The sequence below is a fragment of the Ruditapes philippinarum genome, unplaced genomic scaffold (genome assembly GCF_026571515.1).
Source record: "Ruditapes philippinarum isolate M1 unplaced genomic scaffold, ASM2657151v2 ctg4692_1_1_1_1, whole genome shotgun sequence".
Lineage (NCBI taxonomy): Eukaryota > Metazoa > Mollusca > Bivalvia > Venerida > Veneridae > Ruditapes > Ruditapes philippinarum.
The window spans coordinates 149,966-168,196 of NW_026862804.1; the positions used below are offsets into that span (position 1 = coordinate 149,966).

An 18,231-nucleotide genomic window follows, 5' to 3' on the forward strand; every position below is an offset into this window, starting at 1 on the left:
CTTGGTTTTCTTAGGTTATCTATTCTCACAATAGTAGTATTCCGTAGCTTTCTCTCACATTGTTGTACTATAATTGTGTTATCAGGACCGACTTTATCCTTATAAATTCGAAGAAATGATAAGTAAGATAAGTGTATTACAAAACATGAAGATTTGGTCATATATTCAATGGTTATCGGAAATATGGAAATATGTTTTATCAATTTGAAACTTATAACTTGTAATTATTTTTTTAAAACAAGTTGCATCTTGAAAAAAAGAAATGTTATAATAATGTTTGTCTAATTGTAGGCATTCACTGAATTTCATTTATTTGATCCAAATACAAAATATGTATTTTCCGTGATAAAGTATGCATTACATTTTGGCTAAACCTAAAACATGTAATTTATTTTATTGGTATTTCTTTCTAGGGTCATACAATTTGCTAAAAAATCGAGAAGGAGCACGTGAACAGCATAAAGAAATATCGCGTACATCTTAATATATAATATAGATATATACCTTAATTACAGTTTTAAAATAACAATGTAATTTGGCCAAAATGAATGAATGATGACGCTTCACATATGAAAGTTTTAGGAAACCCACATTTGTAAACTGCTACACATAAATATTTAATATAAGTATAGTATACATGTAAACATTATTCGTTAATTATATTATTGCCTCATATAATTTTCTATTTAAGTAGGATAATGGTCTTGTGTTTTTCAAATTTAAATATTCTTCGCGCACATTTGGTTTAAACAATATTTATTTTCAATAAATTGATTACATAATATATCATACAAAGTACACATGAATAATTACAGAGCGATTTAACATTAAAACAAAACTACAATGTATACAGAAATTATTAAGTGTACTAAACATGTAATCTAGAAAGCTAAAAGCTTATGCTAAGCCTCGCTTCTGACTATCGTGCTAAGCTGACATGATATGGTGTAATAATCAATATGTAATAATATTTTGAGAAAAGTACAGAGAAAAAAGATATATAAATAAAATATAAATTGTGAGTTGGTAAAGTGTAATTGAAACTTAAAAGTGTCAGGGAAGTATACAGTTCAAAAATTAATATTTAACAAAGAACTTATGGAAGAAAGAAAGAATAGTTTATGAAAGGGTCAAGGGTCAAGTCCATGTCAGAGTGGGATATTTATCACTTGAAACGGCCTGTGTGAGAAATGTTATTTTGTACCTGTGTGAAAATAAATGAGTTAGTGTCGCTGTCCAAGGATTCATTGCCAAAAAAAAAAAGAATCTCCAAATTAACTGAGTAGATTGGTGAAATATTACTGAGAAGATCCGCTCTTTGGTTTGTGTAAATCGGACAGTGTAAGAGAAAATGATCTGTATCCTCAACTCCGCCACAAGCACACACTGCTGAGCACATTTACACTTCGTATTTGAAAGGGTTAGAATAAACAAGCAATTATCATTATAGTTTTGCAAGCAATACATGAGTCTGCATCATTGACCATTCAGTTAGACCATTGAATGAATGAATGAATGAATGAATGAATGATTGAATGAGTGAATGAATTAAAAAGTAAATGAATGAATGATTTTTTTTGAGTTCTTAGTTTATTTGTATCATAAAGTTTTAAGTTTCCCTGCCTTGTAAGGAAATTGTGTTAATACAACAGATAATCAAAAGATCCAATTATTTTCTCAGGATGAGTATGTATAACTTTTTAATTTATAAAAAAAAAAACAAAACGACAGATTATCATTAAGAAGAGTTTTCTAGGTCATAGCATTTAGAATATGTGTATATATATATGGTAAAGAAAGTAATATAGTTTAGAACCGAAAAATAAGGAGGGTTTGTTTTTTGGTTATACAAATCAATGCCAAGTCATAATTTTGACACAACCACTGTTGTTATAGAACATGAATATTTGGGTCTTCATACAGTTTAGCACATAACAATTTTCTGAACTATTTTGTTTATGATTAAATCTTTCAGCCTTTTTCTATGGGATAGACAGAGTAATTTGAATTCTAACTGTACTCAAATATGAATACTTGCCAAGATCTTTGACTTGACAAAGCTATGATTAAGAGCAAACTCAGATGACATTTCATTTGATTTCTTTTTCTGTATATGTACATTAAGTGAGTAGTCATTAAAATATGTGATAGAGTTTTTAAGAAATTGAAAATGTATAGTTTTTTAATAGTCTCTAGCAAATCAAACATTTGATTTTTTTCATATATGTATGCCATTTGTTTTATCTTGTATTTTATATTGGTTGATATGTACATATATGTTATTGAGACTTAAATAAATAAAATAAATAAAATAAATAAAATATAACTAGTATTTCAGCTTTTCTCTATTTTCAGTAAATTTGTCGGAAAATATTCCTTTAGAAGTCATCTTAGGAAACAAGTTCTAGGAACGACCAGACAGACGAACTGACATACACTCTTATGGAAATACATGTAACTCTTGAATTAAGATGGTAGACTTAGACAATAATAAAAAGTTTAAAGAAATTACTTTTTATAGTCATAAAGAAGAAAAATGAAAAAAAAAAAACGATTTTCAAATATACCATGTATAGTAATAATCAAGAAAAAGAAACACTCAAATAAATTTCAAGTTGAAAAACAAAAAATATTGAAGCCCAGATAAGATCTATAAATCTAATCACATATGATGTACTTGTTCTTCGGATCTATAAATCTAATCACATACGATCTTCTGTCCCAGATTTTATCCATAAAACGGATACATAAACAACAATTTTTAGATCAAGTAATAACTGTTAACACTGACATAGAAATCGATATTTATTTGTTCTTTCTTCTGCATCTTATCTTATAATTTAGTTTTCAGAGGTTAAATGTATATTAATTACACTACACGTAGATGTGCTTTCCATAAATAAGAGCATAGCGTATCTTCAAGACTCGATCCTACTATTTTAAACAGTAAGCGCTTTTTAAATAAATGATTATGCCTTTACTTCAAAATATGTTTATCTCAACAAAGTTGTTGGCACACTTTTTTTACACACTCTTTCATAAATTCCATTATCAAATAACATTTTATTTCTGATGAGAACACATGGAAAAGTGTTCATTGACAGAAATCCTGTCATTAAAAATACATGCTTCGGAACTAAATGTAGTTAAATAGGGTCTCCTAGTTTAAACAGGTATGAATATCTTTAGGTTATATTTTTGCAAATATTTTTGGATGAAGTTGTAAGGCAGATAACAACTTTTCCTTCAATATATAAACTGTGTCCCTTTCTTTCAGTTTACATATAATATGTAACGATATACCAATACCAATAAGATTGGCGAGATGAAATTTAGCATTTTTGCCTAAATCAGACGAAAATTATAAATAAGAAGCCGAAATAGAATGATGATTTAATTATTTATTTGTTAATGTCAATAAACTACAAAACCAGTGAATATTTTTCTATATTTTCTATATTTATTGTCGGTTACGTGAATGGCTCGCTTGATTGTTCGGAAACTGGTCAGTGCGCCGGAACCGGTCTGATAATAATCTCGGTAAAAAATCACTGCATATGTCATATTATGTCTACCAGGTTTTCTGAATTATTACGATTAAAACCCTAAATAAAGCAATATTATTTGTCTAAAGAGGCCTTCAAAAAGTCTTATTATAACAAAAACATCGATACCGATTTATAAACCCGCAAAATCAATGATTAAAAAAAGTGTCGGAAACCTGCTTCTGTAGCGAGGCAATTGCGGCTAATTTACACCTCCCGTTGGAGCCCCATTTTTGATGCGCATGTCTTATTCAGGAATCCGGTTTTTATTTACAATAACAATGCATGACCTGTATTTAGTCATATCAAAATTTTATTTAAATTGGAGACGTTGTTATTGAGAAATTTTTCAATATTTTTATCGGAAACTGCTTCGATACCAGTAGGTGTTTATAATGAATAAATATTTTAAATTTGGAGTAAATCCATAAAAAAATGTAAGAATGTTAAAGAATTAGTAAGAAAAAATCAAATTTTAAGGTTGAAAATAAAACTGGAATTATAGAAGCTATATTCATAAACATTGTCATATTATTATGATGTGGGAGTTTGAAGTAAATCTTATGAGAAATAAAAAAAGTTTGAAAAATGATTAAAAATAATTTCTAGAAAGAAAATCAAGGGGAGACATACTTCTAGAAATAGTAAAGCTTAACTATGAAATCTCCTCACATATGATTTGAGACATAATAAGATACATAAATATGAAGTTTAAGAAATAAATAAGAAGTTAATATAAAAAAAAATTATGATAATTCAATCCAAAAGAGGGTAATTCCCATATCTTTAAAAGTATGACCTTTTGAGTTCACAAAAACTGGTTATGTTTGAAACTTTTTGAAAAATTGAAAATAAAAACGTTGGAAAAAAAATTATAGGAAAAGGCATAAAAAATTGAATCAAAATATTTTAGCACTTGGGTGGGTAGTCACAAAAAATTTTACTGCATGCCAATTCAAATTATGGAAATTTTTGATTTTTCGATTTTTTCCAAATATTGTAACTAATATTGGGAAACCCATTTGTTTCCATAGAACCACATTTTTTAAAAAGGAAGAAAAAATGTATGCTAATTTTTTGGTAAGTGGCTACACTTTTGTTTTCTTTTGGGCCTTCAACCCCGGGAAAAAAAAAAGGTCACTAAAAGCTATATGAATGAATAGCATCAAAGGAAATTTACTGTTACCTGCTGTTGCCATATCCCCCCTTTAGTATCTATATGGACGGACTTGCGGACGAAGAGTTGACCTAAAAATCCCTCGGGTTAATTTGTAATGTTGTATATAGTAAATCTACCTTAGATTAAGGTCATGCCAATATAAAAAAAACAAAATGGCACCGGTTATAAAGAAGACAGAATGGAGAGAATAAAAGAAAAGTGATTGATTGAAAGTAAACTGACTTAGTGACGTAAGGAAAGAGAGACGGTGTGATAGATTCGAAAATGACCAGCGTTACAAATTCGTCAGGCTTGTTGTTTTGTACATTATTTTGACAGTTTTGTAAACAAATCTTTATCTTCCTAATATTTATACATATTTACATATACATATTATTGTGTATCTTAACTTAATCTAAAAGCACCGTTGAGACAAAACTTTTAAGTTTGTAACTAATGGCAATTAATATGTCTGAATTTTCCTGTTAAAATGAAAGGTCAAATGGAATGTGTTGGTAACACGAAATCAAAATGCAATAAATGAGAACGTGCCATCTAATGTACATTGTAATATGTGATATGAATTGATTGTCATAATTTATTTTAAAGTTAAGTAAACCTAAAATTATTTGTCATTACGATCAAATATTGAAGTTATTGGCAAAGCTTGCCTCTAATGTATTCCCTTAAACGAATGACAGATATAAATAGATGTAAATATCCTGTATGACATGTTTTAATAAACGGGCAGATAAAATTGTTCTAAATATTCCTTCCAGGATATGTTTTCTTATGTAATTTATACTTTTATACAAGAGACACTATTGTCAATATTGTTCAAAATTATGCAAAACATCAACACAACTTTACCAATGGCCATCAGGTTAGGTTATCACAAACAGTTTTATCTTCAGCTATGAGCTATGTTTAACAATCATTACTCCCCTCTAGATTTGTTTATTGAATTTTGGATGTCAGTCGTTTAATTATATGAATTGTGTATGTCAGTTTCGCTTGCAGGGTAAATTTTAGAATAAGGACACGAGCTTGTATAGTTTCCACCTAAGCATCTACACTTAATTTAATTTGCTTGAGTTTTCTGGCAAACAAAGATAAAAGGGTACTTTAAAGATTTGTTTTATATTTAGTACTGTTTATTTCCAGTATATTGGTGTGTTTTGTATTTGATATCAGGGTAAGACGGTCAAGTCATCAGAAAATATGCACGCAGGCGATCATTTGATACCGTTTGCAGGAAAAAAGAAGAATACATCATTTTCTGTATTAGTAATGGTAAGACACTATGTGAATTTTGTAAGTTACACTAATTTGTGCCCCGCTTTTTCGAAGAAAAAAAGGGGTTATAGAAATAGGCTTCGTCCGTCCGTCTGTCACATTTTAGTGTCCGGTCAATTACTATGTCATTTATCACAAGTTAAACTAAGACGATGTGTCATGCGCAACAACCGGACCCCTACCTTCAAGGTCATGGTCACATTTGGTGATTAAAGGTCAACATTGTCTATTTAATGATATTTTTCGTGTCCCGTTCATAACTTTCTTATTCATGAAGGGATTTTGAAAATACTTATAACAAATGTTCAAAAATAATGATACGATGTGTCATGTACAACAACCGGACCCCTGTCTCCAAGTTTAAGGTCACAGTTGAAGGTCAAAGATATACAAAGTCTGTTACAGGGTATATTTTGTGTTCGGTCCAAAACTTTTTCATAGAACGAGAGATTTTTAATTTATCTGGCACAAATGTTCACAATAATAAGACAATGTGTCATCCACAAACACAGTCACCTAATTCTAAGGTGAAGGTCAGTGTTTGAGGTCAAAGATTAGCATAGTCTGTTACAGGGTTTATTTTAGGTCCGGTCTAGATCAAGGGATTTTGAAATTATTTGGACAAATCTCCACAATAATAAGACGATGTGGTATGCGTTAAACCAGTTGCCTACTTTCAAGGTCAAGGTCACAGTTAGCGGTCAAAGATTAACAAAGCCTGTTATAGGGTATATTAAGTTTCTATGTCATAGCTTTCTCATTAATCAAGGGATTTCGAAAATACGTGGCATAAATGTTGACAATTATAAGACAATGTGTCAGGCACAACGCCCGGACCCTTATCTTCAAGGTCAAGGCCATACTTAGAGATCAAAGTTCAACATGGTCTTATATAGGGTATACTTTGTATGCAGTCCATAATTTCTTTATTGTTCAAGTGATTTTGAAATTATTAGGCACAATTGATCTCAGTAATGGGACCATGTGTCATATGGAACATCCAGACTCCAGCCTTCAATGTCAAGGTTGCACTTGACTGCCAAAGCTTAACATTGTCTGTTCTAAGGTATGTTTTGTTTGCGGTATATAACCTTTTCATCAATGATGGTATTTTAAAATAACTTGGCACAAATGTAAGCAATAATAAAACGACATGTCATGCGCACCATCAAGACCCCTACCTCAAAGGTCATGGTCACACTTGCAGGTCTTAGATTAAAATAGTCTGTTACAGAGTATGATGCAAAGTCCGGCCCATGCAAATAAAATGCCTTTGGTGAATTGCCCAAACATTACTGGACACGAAATATACCATATACCATTCCATTTCCTGTATTTGTCTTGTATTTGACACATTTTGTGGCTTTAAAAAGTGATAACAAGTATACAAATGTATGTCTGTTGACAAATACACAGGAGTTATTTCACTACATTTCTTCAATGATTGTACTGTTACTGGCATGTGAAAACTAGCATTGATCAAAATCTTGCACAGAAAGTCAAGATTTATACCTCAATTATTTTAAATAGCACAATTAAGTGCTTCATGTAAAACTTTTCTAAGGCGGGGGGCGTTGGTTACAAATTCTTGTTGCGAATGGAACGTCGACGGTTCTACTCAGGTGCCCATTCGTACCTTAAATAATGCACGGAGGGCACTTAGGTCCTTCTTCACCAGCAAAGCTGGATAGTCGCCATAGGACCTCTACAGAGTTGGTTCGGCGTTAACCCCAACCAAAATCAAAGTTACACTAATTTTAATTAAAATTAGAAATCAACGCAATCTTACATTGGATTATGATGAATGCATAGAAGAAAAATGATTCCTAGAGCAATAATTATGCGTTTCATTATTTGTTTGCTGTCATGAGTTACATGTTGTTGGAACCTTTCAGGTCATGCTATTCCTCTCAAACAAAGGTATTGTTGTGAATGCAGCTGTCCCCTCTGAGAGTACAATGTTTTCTACAGATTTACTGGAATCCCAATATTGTAACATGGACAACTTGTATTCCTTAAAGAAAAGCTGCCACACAAACGTGTATTCCTTTGCACAACTTATCTTCTACTGCAAGTTTTCAGACATTTGTAATAGAGATGAAAAGCCATATTGTATCTCCACAAGTCACTTTGGTGCATATGTATGCTTGAAAAAAAATTTATCATGCACAAAAGGTACGTTACTTTCATATCATATAATATATAGCCAATATAGATATTAATATTTAATTGACATATGTCCTGTTAGATTTTTATAACAACATTAGCTATTGTACAAATTATAACTTTAAAATGATTTTTTTTAATGGCCTACACTTAAGCAAATTTGTAATTAACCACGCCTTGAAGTCGTTGCTTTATCATTATATATGTTCTTACATTGTCGGGAAAACTTATTATTTTCGGTGCTTATTTGATTTGTAAATAACACGGAATATAGCGGAATATGCAGGACGCCATTTGAGGGCAGATAACTCAAAATATAGGACAAATACCTCTTATTGCTTTCCATAATTATTTTCAATAATCATTTTTTTAAATTATGCAATTTGTTTGGAAAAATATGCTCAAGTAAACTTACGTTTACAATATAAGGCGCAAAGAGATTCTTGCGACCAACTTTCCTACGACTAAATCACGTTCCTGCAAATTTCTGCATATTTTATGTTTTTTTTTTTCTAATTTGATATTTGTACAGATTGAATTTATCCTGACAATTTATTCAAGCCTCGGTTCATGGTGCTGTTTGATATTTGTCTTTTATACTTTCGTACTTTAGATTAATTCGATAGGATAACTTGGTTTCGATATGTTGGTTTGATAGTTAAAACGTTCACAGCAATACAAAACAAAATATAAGTTAACAAAGACTTTTCAAAGCAATGCAGTTTTAGGGGTGGCTAATTAGAAATAAGTTAAGCTACGGTCTCACTTACATCCCGGCAGAGTCCCGGTAAACGTCAGGGATAATCCGGGAACGACCGGGAACAACCGGGCTACATCCGTATCTCTGCCGGCAACGTCCAGGATGATCCGTGAACATCCAGCATTCGACCCCGGACGAAATAAAATATTTAATATCACCGGGGTGGTTCGGGATGATCCGGGCAGATGTAGTTTTGCCAGCTTCATCCTTAGCTCTGCCAGGAACGACCGGGGTTACACCTGGGAAGCACGTAGTTTTGCCAGCACAAAACGGGGACAATCTGGGGTATGATATAGCCGGTAATGCTACGGTTGAGCTCCGGTGAATGCCGGGCAGAGCCCCGGTAAATGCCGGCGGAGTCCCGGAGGATGACGGTGGAGCTACGGTTGATCCCGGTGGAGCCCCGACAAAGCCCGGCTCATTTCAAAAGAATCACGGCAATTTAGGATGTTTGCACTTGTTTGTATAAAAACTCTTCCCTATTTCCTTTATGTCCTGTCTCGCATAAGGATTATTCAGACAATCATCATAAATTACTTATTAGATGGGAAAAATATATTAATATGTATCAACGTCATCATTTTCGTGCGTTTTCAATTCACCGGGACTCTTCTGGGATCGTCCTTGGCTCTCCCGGGGCTCTGTCTGGATTGACCGGGGCACTGCCTGGGTCAGCCGGGGCTATGTCGGCGTCGTCCGGGAACAACCGGGGAAGCACCGGCATGAATCGTAGATTCACCTGGGCTCTGCCGGGATGATCCGGGGCGCATCCTGGGTGTAAGTTTGGGAATTACAGTAGTGCTGCCGGGGTATGTGTGACCGCAACAATAATTTCATCCCGGATTGTCCCGGATCATCCCAGTAACTTACCGGGTTTGTCCTGGGCTCTGCCAGGAGTAAATGAGACTGCAGCTTTAAGTGTATAAGACTAACGAAGAAAAAATAAAAATCTTATTGTCACATAAAAAAATATGTGTTTTCATGCTGATTTAACTTAAAATTTGAGTGGTACATAATGATATATATAGCATAGCAAAGTAGTATCGCATGGAGAACTTCAATATATTGACTGCCTGCAGCCGTATCTTTGAGTATGCTAAAACAATCCGGATTATTATATGATTTAAATATAGCTGTAATCTCATCGGTCCAAACAGTAGTTAACAAAACATTTAATAGTTGTAGTATCATATTCACTGGCTAAATTGGATTTCCTTAGTCTAAAAATAGATTGAGACTCATATTCAATGAGGCTGTTAATTACGCATGCTTATTAAAACAGATAATAGTTGCGTTTTGTTCTTTATGGTATATTTCTCGATTTAAATATCATTACTTTACTATTATAGTTAAAAGGTACACCGCCATGATGAGTATAAACTTGAATTACTTTTGTATGCGCAACGTCCACGCAGTTGCTGTACGCCTTTTTCCCGCGAACAGGCATAGGTTGTACATGTTTAAGATTGTACTTTCTGTGATTACTTTTAAAAATTCTTATAGCCTATTCATTTATCGCCTCGGTCAATATGTCATCTGCCGATGAATAATATCACATCATATTCAAAGGCACACTAGTCAATAATTGTAAAATGTTTAACAGTATGTCAAGCCATAGGAATCAATAAATTACTACATCATGCCAAGTAAACATCAGAGATACCGCTTTCGGAGGTATAAGATAAATTGCTCTATCTCTTCTTCCGGGCTATGTGTTGAAATTGACTGATTCACCAAGAAGGATAGTTATTGCCCCGTGTTTTTATCTAAAAACAATTATATATTCAAAACGAATACATTTTCAGGAATTGTGGCGTCTAGAATGCAAATAAAATCTAAATCTGTACTAGCATTAGTTTTAAAACGACAAATGTGATATTTAAATCTGTGTTACGGCTCTGTTCTAAAAAGTCAGTCATGCCGCCAAGGAGATAACTACTTAGTTATAGCTCTGTTTATGTCATTATTTCATATACGTCAATTTTTTCTGTTATTTGTTATGTTTTCTGTGTAAGGTATTTATTCATTTTTCTCACTGATGTGCTTCTTATCTGTTACCTAATTTGATTAAAAATAAACGTAATAGAAAAGATACTGAAATACGTTATCTAAAGACAGACTTTCGACAAACGTGATAGTTATTAATAAACATAGTTTTAACATGGTACTAGCAGAAGAGTTATTATAGAAGTATAAAGACGTGGGTCAACAATGATAATACTAGAAAGCTTACATTGCAAAAGATATATAGGATATTAGTAGAACGTGTAGAAAAACAAAGTGTCCGTTTGATTGTGTGTCAAAATTCAGGCAATGTTTGCTAATGATTGCTGTAGATATTCATATATTAAATACATGATCTAGAGCTAACTTAAAGCGCACACGAAGTGGTTTTATTTTTCTATGTAGCATGTCACGACTACAGAATGAGTTATAAGGTATACAAAATGCCAAAAGTCAAACAATTTAATAAACAGGATAAATTTTCATATTTCGAAAGTACGCAAAGTAAGCAAGAAAAAGATATGTGTACACTGTCCTTAAACAGTACGCCAAGTTGGAACCGTCACAGAGGTTTCTTTATAAAATAAACCTATATCCCATAACTAAGGAGCTATCTCCTTGGTCACATGACTACCTCCTTTACAACAGAACTGCCGCAGAACATATATAATAAATTTCCTTTAGAAGCTAAGTTCTGCTTCTGACTTCAGTTTGTATTGCATTAAAGACTTCTATCTACTGAAAAAGTATAAGTTTTGAATCTTTATTGCTGTTTAAATTGACATAGCGACAGGATTTTTTTGTATGATAGAACTGTGCATTTCGACGCTTTATTTGCCATTTTTAAACGTCTCCACAACTACAGTTTCAGTATAATTTAACTGATTTAATTAACGTTTCCTGAAAACTTTAATGAGGTCTTCATGGAATAGCACTCTTCGATTTTCAATTTCAAAAAACATTATGTAATTTTTGTCCCTTAACTTTGGCGACATGCACTAGCTCGAGAGTAGCGATGGAGCAATATTCGAGGGATGATAAAAATAAACGGGACATGTGCTGTCATTTGAAGAATTTTCAGTCACCCATTTATTGATATATGATACATCATCATTTAACAAATTATATAATTATATGATATATTACAGTTTATTGCTGGTGTGATTTCTCCAGCAATCAAGTGAAAAGGATTGAAGTTTGGGTCATTACCGCACTCCTTATATTCATTCAGGCTATGAGTTTGATACTGACATATATATATACACATGTATATAGGCAGTTGATCCACCGCCACCAACAACATATGGAACACTCCTAGGCCTACTTTCAGAATGAGAAAAAAAACTGCTCCGTAAAAGACAAAATGCATGTGACGTAGTCATAGTCAAACTGAAAGTTATACTACGCGCCGAATAGCAGAAAACGAACATGTCATTTACAGCAAAACGTTTTTATTATTTGTTAATATTTTGTTGATTTTGTATCATTTAGAAAACAAATTCCGATTTATCTAATTTTGATCATCTCTGTACCTTTAACCTCCGAAAGAGGTAGTTTTGTTGTTTACCAGACAGGTATATAAAGTAATTACACACGAATATCTTCGTCTTGATCTTCATATAACTTAAGTTTATATTAAATAAATACAAAAAAGTCTCCATAAATTATTCACTTCTATTAAAAACACCATTATTTTGTCTTTTTGTAAAGTACTTTTTTCATTTAGGTCGGTATTACAAGGCAGTAGCTGATGCTAACTCTCCGAAAAAAATATTTTTCGAGGAAGATAATTGCCCAGACGGAACATATCAGCCCGATGAATCTAACTGCATCCATGCATGTGGAAACAAACACAGGAACCTAAAAAACATCTCTGAAAAATACATTGTATATTCTGTTGGTAATTCAAGTCATCCTACCCTAGTTAATTGTAACTATAAACTGGGATACTTCAACGCCAAGGGCATTTTACTACTAAATTACGACGAAAATATATCCGACAATATTTGTCAACAGGATGGAAATGTCAGTTCGTGTCCAGGACAACAATACCACCTTCCAAGTACGACGTTTTGGTATTCATACGCCAAATAATTTTGGCGTATATTAATATGCACCTGGTAGTCCGTCCATACGTCCATCTGTCCGAAATTTCGTGTCCGTTCTGTATTTTGTAACCAATGAAAAGTTATCAAAACTACTTAACGGCATCACCAGAATGGGACGATTGCAGAGCTCAGATTAGAGCTATCTCATGTCATGAATTTCGTGTCCGCTCTGTATCTTTTGAACCGATAGAAAGAAAGAAAACTATTTTTCAAAAGTATTATTTATAAAGAAATGCAAAACACCGATATGGGCTTCCTGATGTCAAAATTGTCCCCGTCCAGAGAATGAGTTGATTTATATAGACATTAAGGAAATCACATTGATCTTTTATTGTGTGAAACTACAGAGCTTAGAGCCTCGATAATTAGCATGCAGTTTTCCCTATTGACATTTACAAAGATTGTACGAATCATGCCTCTTGATTATATATTTATAACTGGTATTAATCATGCCCATTTGGTCAATATTTGTACCGCCTTTGGGATCACGTAGTTAAGGTAGTCTCGTATGAGAAAACACAGTTTAGCCTTATTTAGTGAAACTACAATGTGTTGAGTTTAAATATTTGTCAAGTAGCATTGCCTAGTTGAACGCTACAAAATTTATATAGAAAATGCCCTTTGGATCGGATAAATATTAGCCCAACTCGGGATTTAAATATTTCATACACTGTCAGACTTTTACAAGAAAACTTATTTAAGTCTTATCGTTTAATATTAAGCATGTAGCTTTTCTTTATGAACTTCCACAGAACTAATATTAATTTTAATCATGCCCCTTAAATATAGGCCGGCCAGGGAGTCAACTAACTTACATAAATTTATCCCTCATGTACAGACTCAACGAATCAAAGTCTGCAATTTTCATGTTATTTTGTTGTGATATGCTTTCGGTGGATATTATTAATAAAATGCATTTAAGGCTTATTGTGTGAAACTACAATGCCAAGAGCTAAGATGTTTAGACATTTATGTAGTAAAACCACGTGAACCTTTTCAAAACTGAAGTCAATCATTTCACGGTGGTCAAATATTAGACTTGTTGGTATAAGCAAATGTATATAATCCTAATATTTTTAATTTCTTGAATCAAATTCAATAATTTTGTACATAATTCCCCCCGCCCCCCCCCCCCCCCCCCCCCGAAAAAAAAACAAAAAAACAACAACAAAAAACAAACAAACAAGATTGTGATACTGGAATACCTAACGACCATTATTCAGCTGTGTTTAAAGTTACAAACTGGATCTAAGTAATGAAACACCATACTCGTTTAGTAAAGTGTATTTTACATAAATCATGCTGAACAAATGTTCAAGATATTGTTTTGCTGCGTGGATTTTGATGGTTGTTTTTAATTAAAATACTCAGACGTCAACGCTTACTATATGCCATAGTTATTCATGACGCCATGAAGATATTTTTCTGTCATTTTCCTTTGAAATATCTTCAAATATATACAGATAGGGAATTCTATGTCAATCCCAAATTCAAACAGTGTGACATAACTTGTATCTAACTGTTATACATATGCCTATATTTAGAAGCATAGTATTACGACAAATCATCCGAGGACTTGAGTCCAGAATCATCGATGGTCACATTGACAAACACAGGAACAGTCATTTCCATTGATAAAAGAAAATTCAAGAAATTTCAAATTTGAAATCATATAAATTCATTTCTTTTTGACATAAGTACTGGTATCCCGCGAGCTGAATACCCTCTTAAAAGTTCATAATAGTTGTATCACACTAAGTACACCCCTTTGAAAATCAAAATTTTTGATAAAATTCAACTTCTGAGATAAATCTTATGGGATCATCTATATTCCTAAGTATCTGTTTTTCAACATTTATTTTCTAAAATACTGTCAGTTCGCGTATTTGATGCACTTAAACGAAAGAAGTTTAAAATCATTACTGAAAACTAAGTGGTATTCAGTATTATTTTTATTAAGGACACCTCAAGGTAGCTCCCTCCAAATCTCAAGTTCATTCGTCACTTACTTTGTAACTCGAATACAACTTGACTGAAAAGGTGAGGACTGTCTTAACTGTTAGGCAATTATATGGGATCTACTCATTGAGTGTGACTGTAAGTATCGATTCTGAATACGGGCCACTATGCATAGTCTTAAATATAACATCTTTTTTTTTAGATTACTACAAACGTTATATTAATCATGCCCCTAAGGTCAAAATTGGCCCTGCCCTGGGAGTAACCTGCTTTATGTAGACAGGTATAAGAAAACACATCATGTATTTTTGTGTATAACTACAGTGCTTCTATATTTTGCACATAAAATTGTCTTGTAGACATCTATAAAAGTCCTATAAATAATGCAACGAGGATACAAAATGCCTTCACCTTGGAGGTTTAGAATACACTAAGAATAATTAAGATAAAACATTGTTCAATCACGTTTCCTGATAGGGTTTCTTCCCTAACTAAAAGATTATCTTTTATAACTCAAACAAATTATTTATTTGGGCATAAATATTATTACCGCCTTTGCGGTCCTCTTGTTTATTACTGTTTTTGATCGTTTGTAAAGCAAATTATAGACCCCCCTAACAAAGTCGAGAGAATTGTATACAGGTTTCAAGCTTGTCAGTGTGGGTGTCTGCTAGTCTTTTATCGTTTCTTCTTCCAAACTACTCTAACCTTAAATGTGAATTATATAATTTGCGCTTAAATTGGCTTTAATTGGCTGTTATTAAATGTTGTTATTAATAAATGCATTGTAGTCATTTTTAACCACAGGTCAACTCCATCTTGATCATGACCATAATATGGTATTGACCAATATATTTAAAGTTTTGTTGTAAATGGGTAAATGTCATACACAATTGAACAAAACAATACTCGGTATACAACTGTCATGGTGCTTACCCAAGTTTAACCTTGAGCCCTGGTAATTTGTAAAGACGCTCTAAATTGACGTAACAACGGACTTCGTGATCTTTGGCTTTTTGTTCCCCCACTATAGGGGGGCATTTAGATTTACCCTTGTCCGTCCGTTCCCTTTTTGTGTCGCACGTAGCTCAAAAAGTAATTGACCTAGAATCATGAAACCTTACAGAAATGTTGATCAGCAATGAAGTTGTGCACCTGGGTATTTTCATGTCGATATATTTAGTATTTTTGGAGTTATTGCACTTGACTTAGTAAAAAATTGCAATTTTCAACTTGTATCGCACGTAACTAAAAAAAAAATTTGACCTAGAGTCATGAAACCTTAAAAGAATGTTGTTCAGCATGTGTAGTTGTGCACCTGGGTATTATCTTGTGGAAATCTTTAGTATTTTTCAGAGTTATTGCCCTTGACTAAGTAAAAAATTTCCAATTTTCAACTTGTGTCGCACGTTACTAAAAAGTATTTGACCTAGAGTCATTAAACCTTACAAGAAAGTTGTGAACGTGGGTATTTTCGTTTGGATATTAATAAAAAAATATTATTATTTTTAGAGTTATTGCCCTTGACTTAGTAAAATTTCCAATTTTCAGCTTGTGTCCCACATAACTGAAAAAAGTATTTGGCCTTGAGTCATGAAACCTTACAAGAATGTTGCTCAGCATATGTAGTTATGCACCTGGGTATTTTCGTGTAGATATTTTTAGTATTTTTAGAGTTATGGCCTTGACTTAGTAAACATTTTCAATTTTCAACTTGTGTATCACGTAACAAAAATGTATTTGACCTAGAGTCATGAAACCTTACAAGAATGTTGCTCAGCATGTGTAGTTGTGCACCTGGGTATTTTCGTGTGGATATTTTTAGTATTTTTAGAGTTATTGCCACTGACTTAGTAAAATTTTCCAATTTTCAACTTGTGTCACACGCAACTAAAAAAGTATTTAAACTAGAGTCGTAAAAGCTTACAAGAATTTTGCTCTGTATGTGTAGTTGTGCACCTGGAAATTTTCGTGTGGATATTTCTAGTATTTTTAGAGTTATTGCCCTTGCTTTAGTAAAAATTCCCAATTTTCAACTTGTGTTGCACGAAACTTAAAAAGTTTAGGACCTGTAGGCCTAAAAGTTTACAAGAATGTTGGTCAGAATGTGCAGTTATGCACATTGGGGTTTTCTTGTGGATTTATTCAGTATTTGTAGTATTTGCCCTTTCCTTTATAAAAGAGTTTTAGTTTTCAACTTGGGCACATATAGCCAAAAAACAGTTTGACCTAGAGACATAAGATTGACAAATCGGTGGAGTGTGGGGGCACCCGTGTCCTATGGACACATTTTTAGTTTCTCTCTCCTACTGTCATCTTCTTCTGTTTCTCTACCGGTTCTATATCATCTGTATCATTTTTAAACCAGCGCACGATTTACTGTACTAACATGTGTTGACTTTTTATCATTTTGAAGGTTTCGGTCGGTGAATGCCCCAGGTTTTGCCAAAATGTATAATTCTTCAAAATTTAAGTTATCTCTGATGACGACATCTTGGCGTTAAGTTAATGATTGACCCGTCGCATGCGTAGTGTTGTTTACACCAGTTACCGATGTTGAAATGACAGACAAATTAACAGTGACGTTATTTAAATGTCCGTTCATGTTTAAGCGGAATAAGAAAAAAAACCCTAAAAAAAGTCGAATTTATTGTATTCGATATACTCTTATTCACATTTTACACGATGAACAATATTTACACAAAACAGCTTAGAGTGTCCTCTCCCAGGTCGACGTCGCATTAATTGTTGAATATACATTTATAAATCTTGGGTTACCCCGGGTTGCTGTTACTATGACAAATGAAATCCATATGATACGACCATCTGCAATTCTAACTATATTTTTATGGTACCTATCGATAAGGTAGACATAGAAAACAAATTAGTGTAATTTTTATGACTCTCCTGTGACGCGTTCGGATTTAATACAGTATGGTTACTTATTTTCAAAACATCCTTCGTAGTTAAAATACAGACGCTTAGGGCTGGCGATAGGAATGTATAAGTTAAATGGTCAAAATATTTAATTTTGCTCGAAGATGATGTTATTATTTGATTAATTCTTGGTTATCAAATCCTTTTTTGGTAAATCAACCTAAACGTTGCCTTAGCGTTTATATGACATCACCGTAACACTGTCCATAAAATTGTCACGTTGAACTACTCAATATGGCATTGATCTTAAAATTAACTAGTAAGGTAATGTTATATTCTTGAGTTTGCATAAATGCC

General features: G+C 32.9%; 1 protein-coding gene across 1 annotated transcript in view; it reads left to right on the forward strand.

Moving 5' to 3' along the window:
- The window catches only part of LOC132720270 (uncharacterized), a 74,689-nt gene that overhangs the window by 30,214 nt on the left and 26,244 nt on the right, over window positions 1-18,231 (forward strand). Inside the window, exons 2-4 of the mRNA XM_060704362.1 lie at window positions 5,899-5,997; window positions 7,896-8,175; window positions 12,657-12,992. Coding sequence (XP_060560345.1) covers window positions 5,926-5,997; window positions 7,896-8,175; window positions 12,657-12,992 — 688 coding nt within the window. The 5' untranslated portion in view covers window positions 5,899-5,925. The remainder of the gene's footprint in view (window positions 1-5,898; window positions 5,998-7,895; window positions 8,176-12,656; window positions 12,993-18,231) is intronic.